Genomic DNA, 5,157 nt, shown 5'->3' with positions numbered 1-5,157 from the left:
AAAAAAAATGGTTCAGACCATTTCACAGATTCACACAACCCATGATCTGCTTCACCCATCATGGTTTATACCTCAGCAGAGAAAAACCTGGCCAAATTTCACTTTCCACCCCTACCCACCCAACCTACCCGGAGGAAACCTCCACGGCCACCCAAGACAAGAGATTTCCCCATCTTCGAATTACACACAATAGCCACTGGTTTATCATGCAGAGTCACATTTATTAAGGGGCAAAGAATGAACATTGGGAATAAACCATGAGGCCTTCCAAGCAGTCCACAGCAAAGAACGTATTTTCTTCGACAAACGATTTCATGTGTTAGAGAGGACACGAGATAGTCCTAAGATGTTGGCTGAGCTTCTTTCCCTCAAACGCCGCATGAAGCTCTGGACCGGTCGATTTTGGAGGGGTCTAATTTGCACTAACGGTTGTTGGAATCGCAGGCGAGAACATGAGCGGTGGGGTAGAAAGAAGAGAGTCATAAAAGCCACCAGAAAAGGGCTCAGATACACCTCAGCCGATCTTCTCAAATCCGTTTTTGGTCGTGGAGAGTCCGGGTTAACTTAACAGGGCAGGTTGCAGATGCTACCTCGGCGACCGAGAGAGCAGATGCTGCCACGGCGACCAAGAGCATAGATGCTGCCACGGCGACCGAGACGTCCCAGGCGGCCTCCATAATAACCGGCACCGATGCCTCCGACACCTCCGGGGGCACATGGGCTGTAGCCTCCGACAGCGACGGGCTCGCAGCTGGCGGAGAGGATGGGACCAGGGATGGTGATCACAACTGCAGGTGGCTGGATGGTCACCTCGGATGCTGGGACCTGGTTGATGCAAGAGGGGATGACTCCGGCCAGGGTGCCCAGGCTTCCTGAGGATTCGGCCAAGGCACCAGCTCCGAAGCCGTAGCCCAAACCACGGCCATAGCCCAAGCCGTAGCCGGAACCTCCATAGCCGAGACCTCCGCAACCGAGACCTCTGGAACCAGCTGATCCAAAGCCAACAGCTGGGGCAGAGGCGCAAGAGGGCACAGCACAGGAAGGTCCACAATAAACCATGGCTGGATGGAAGAGCTGTTGGAAGAAGAAGAAGAAGAAGAAGAACCATGGGTTTTGTGATTCACACACAGAATGGGAAAAAAAGCAAGAAGACTCTTCCTGATATCATGGACAGGTGGCCTTCAATTTATGATTCTGTCATAAATACATCTAGTTGCCAAGCACCCAAATATTGATCACATGACCTCTGATGGTCATAAGTCTGAGGATTGGCCACAAGGCACTTTTTACAGCAACATCGTCCGGAATACTGCAACAATGTTTAGCCTGCCGTTCGATGAATCACAAAGTGGACCCGATTTAGCGGACAGTGACTTCCCACCTTGATGGGAAACCCTCAGATGTCTGTTCCACAGTTGCTGGAATCTGGAAGTTTTTGCTAATATTTGACTGAAATATAAGTAGGTGTATCATTCTGAGATCAAGCACATTTTCTGAAGACTGCTTTGAGGTCAGAATGAAACATTTCTCTTCTTAAGAAGAGGCAGAATTGTTTCACATCCTTCCTTCCTTCCTTCCTTCCTTCCTTCCTTCCTTCCTTCCTTCCTTCCTTCCTTCCTTCCTTCCTATTCCCTCCCTCCCTTCCTTATTCCTTCTCTCTTTCTCTCCTTTATTCTCTTTCTTCTCTTTCTCCTCTTTCTCCTCTATCCCTATTTCCTTCCTTCCTCACTCCCTCCTTTCCTTCCTTCTTTTTCTCTTCCATCCTTATTCCTTCCTCTCTTCTAATCTTCCTCCCTTCTCTCTCTCCTCCATTCCTATTCTCTTCCTTCCTTCCCTTGTACCTTCCATCCTTCCTTCTTTCTATTTCCTTTCCTTCCTTCTCTTTCTCTTCCATCCTTATTCCTTCCTTCCTTCTAATCTTTCTCCCTTCTCTCTCTCTCCTCTATTCCTATTCCCTTCCTTCCCTCCTTCCTTCCTCCATTCTTGTCCTTCCTTCCATCCATCCATCCATCCATCCATCCATCCATCCACCAGATTCTGAGTACAATATATTGTAAATCTTCCGTGCCACCCCATTCCACGACACAAAGAACCATAACAGCCTAGAAAGGCATCTCAGCTGCAAGGGACTCACCAGAGAGACTCTTGGAGAAGCAGTCAAGAGGAGGAGATGAAGCTGATGGAAGCTCTCAACGCAAGAAGCTCTTTTATACTGTTTTTCTCTCCCCACCGCTCGCTTAGAGACGCCCCTTTTGGCTCCGGGGTTTCATTAACGAGATGTTTGTGCACAGACTCATCTCTTTTACCCCAAATTACTTTAATAAGATGAAATAAACTTATGAATTGAAGACTTGGCGTTTTGTAAGCCTCATGCGACAATGATTGCCATGTTGATCTTATCTTTGCTTCCTCTTTTGTTTTTTGCAAAGAGGTAAATGCCCTTTATGCCTAGCCTTACTGAACACAAAGCAGCATTCATACACCCTGTTTATAATTTCAGACTTCAAAACTTCATTCAATTATTCAATTGCTACTGACGTTTTTTTCTTCTTCTCATCCCTGTTGCATCAGGAGAAATGATTGAGAATCTTATGGGATATTATCGGAGGGCTACGATAAAGGGGCCACATACTTAGGGTTACATATATTGACAGCAGTAAGGATTGTATATGCTAAATGTGGGGAAAATGTGAACGCCCCACCAGAAGGGGTAGTAATCCCAAAATTTTGGGACTGTGCCAAAATGGACAGATTAACTTTAAAAATTAAAGACAGAGAAGACTCTCGGACATGGAATAAATTTTATGAACGGATAGAGGCAAGAGGTAGAAATGAAAGAAAGTTAGATTATGAATGTTAATATTGCTAATGTTGAAAATAAAGTTGTATACAATCATAACAACAGTAATCGATAAAAATGTAAATAATCTATTGTAGGAAGAAATTTAGTTTAAGCTTTTTGGTTACATTATTATTACTGCTACTATATTATCACTATTGTTACTAGTTTGAATATTAATATTTACTATTAACTTTCCTTTGGGTTTTTCTTATTTCTAAATAGGATACTCTGATAATGCACTGTTTTTCAAAAATGTTTATCAATAAAAATTATATATATAACAAACTATTCTAAAAATATGGGTTCCAGGTATATTTGTAAAACAAGGAACAGACATTCTGCGAACACCGGAACTAAAATAATTAAAATTTTATTTTACTAAGCTTTTGTCAGCCATCTGGTGACAACATCATTTATCGAGGTCTTGGCGTATTCGGGTCTTTTCCCATGTAAAGTTGAGAGTATCTTGGCAACGTTTTGATGAAGTAAGGACCACAACTTGGACCACACCCACACAGGATGCTACAAAACAGCCGACTAATCTGCAAACACCCACTCCACCTACCAATCAAGATGCAACCACACAGCCAGCCAACCCGCTTACATCAACACTCCCCACCTCCCCACCAGTATTTATAGACAGACGGCAGCTCTGACCACGCTTTGCTCGCAGAAGCACGAAGCCGAAAGCACCAGCCTGAAGATGACGAGTGGAACCTCGTCGAAACGTCGCCAAGATACTCTCAACCTTACACGGGAAAAGACCTGAATACGCCAAGACCTACTGGGAGAGAAAGGGAGAAAAAGAGAGTATCAAAGAGAAAGGGTCAGAGGGAGGGTGAGGGAGAGCGGAAACAACGGGCTGCTGTATGACATTTGGAGGCTTCCATAGGAAGTCTTCCAAGAGAGTTGGATGAACCACTGCTGAAGATACTGCAGTAGATCCTGTTCAGAACAGCGGGTAGGAGTAAAGAACAACTAGGCACAAGAAGGACCAAAGGCCATCACTCTGCTAAACAAATAATTCCCTCCACACTGTCAAACTATTTACTAAATCTGCACTACTATTAATCTTCTCATCCTTCCCATCACCCATCTCCTTCCACTTATGACTGTATGACTGTAACTTTGTTGCTGGCAATCCTTATGATCTATATTGATATATTGACCATCAATTGTGTTGTAAATGTTGTACCTTGATGAAGGTATCTTTTCCTTTATGTACACTGAGAGCATATGCACCAAGACAAATTCCTTGTGTGTCTAATCACACTTGGCCAATAAAAAATTCTATTCTGTTCTGTTCTAAGAAGTCCTTTCCAACTCTGTGGTTCTAGGAAAGAAAGTTCAGATATGCCTATTTCTTTTAAGTTATATTAACTAAGGTTTATCAACACACCATAGTTAAACTTAGGAGTAACTGGTACTATGATTCCTGCTCTCACCATCACCATCACCACCACAATCACACAGCTTGACTGCTACACTGTACTCAGCATGGGGCTGCCCTTGAAGATAGTTCCAAGAGTACAGAATGCCAGGCCGCTGGTAGGTCAAGCATTATTCCTTGATTGCCATATGGGTCAAAAGTATTCTGGACCGAACTCCAAGTCTGGTTTACGATAGTCCTGGGTGATGGAGTTTAGAAGACCCATCAAGGATGATCTCCACCCAAAGAAATTCCATGGGAACGAGGGGATGGTCTTAGAAGTCCTCTGATCCTCATGTCACTCCAGGAAGCAGCAGGTGAAGCTAAGCAGAATCACATCAGATACCTGTACAATTAGCACAGGGTCCCCCGCAAGACTGTGTGCTCTCCCCACTTCTCTTCTCTCTGTATACCAATGACTGCATCTGTAACAATCCATCTGTTAAACTACTGAAGTTTGCAGATGACACAACAGTGATTGGTCTCATTCGAGACAACGATGAATCTGCATACAGACAGGAGGTTGAACAACTAGCCTTGTGGTGCAAGCAGAACAATCTGGAACCAAACACACTCAAAACACGTAGAAATGGTGGTAGACTTTAGGAGAAACCCTTCCATACTTCCACCTCTTACAGTACTAGACAACACAGTATCAACAGTAGAGACCTTCAAATTTCATATCGCAAGACCTAAAATGGACACCTAACATCAAAAACGTCATCAAAAATGCACAACGAAGAATGTTCTTTCTGCGCCAACTCAGAAAGCTCAAACTGCCCAAGGAGCAGCTGATCCAGTTCTACAGAGGAATTATTATTAATTTTTTTGTAAAGTGTTTTATTTTGTAGGCAACCATACATTTAAAGCATCAGCAATTCCTTCC

At 43.7% G+C, this 5,157-nt stretch overlaps 1 protein-coding gene across 1 annotated transcript; it reads right to left on the bottom strand.

The window, feature by feature from the left end:
• Positions 1-564: 564 nt before the first annotated feature.
• Positions 565-1,059, bottom strand: LOC131186748 (claw keratin-like). The gene has a single exon (XM_058160643.1). It carries the CDS (start codon positions 1,057-1,059, stop codon positions 565-567), a length of 495 nt encoding a protein of 164 aa, XP_058016626.1.
• Between the last annotated feature and the right edge of the window lie 4,098 nt (positions 1,060-5,157).

This window comes from Ahaetulla prasina, chromosome 17 (assembly GCF_028640845.1).
Source record: "Ahaetulla prasina isolate Xishuangbanna chromosome 17, ASM2864084v1, whole genome shotgun sequence".
Taxonomy (NCBI): Eukaryota; Metazoa; Chordata; class Lepidosauria; order Squamata; family Colubridae; genus Ahaetulla; species Ahaetulla prasina.
This window is presented reverse-complemented; position numbering and strand designations above follow the sequence as displayed.

Excerpts from the sequence above, each read along its gene's own strand:
- LOC131186748 (XM_058160643.1), bottom strand. The coding sequence starts at position 1,059 with ATGGTTTATTGTGGACCTTCCTGTGCTGTGCCCTCTTGCGCCTCTGCC.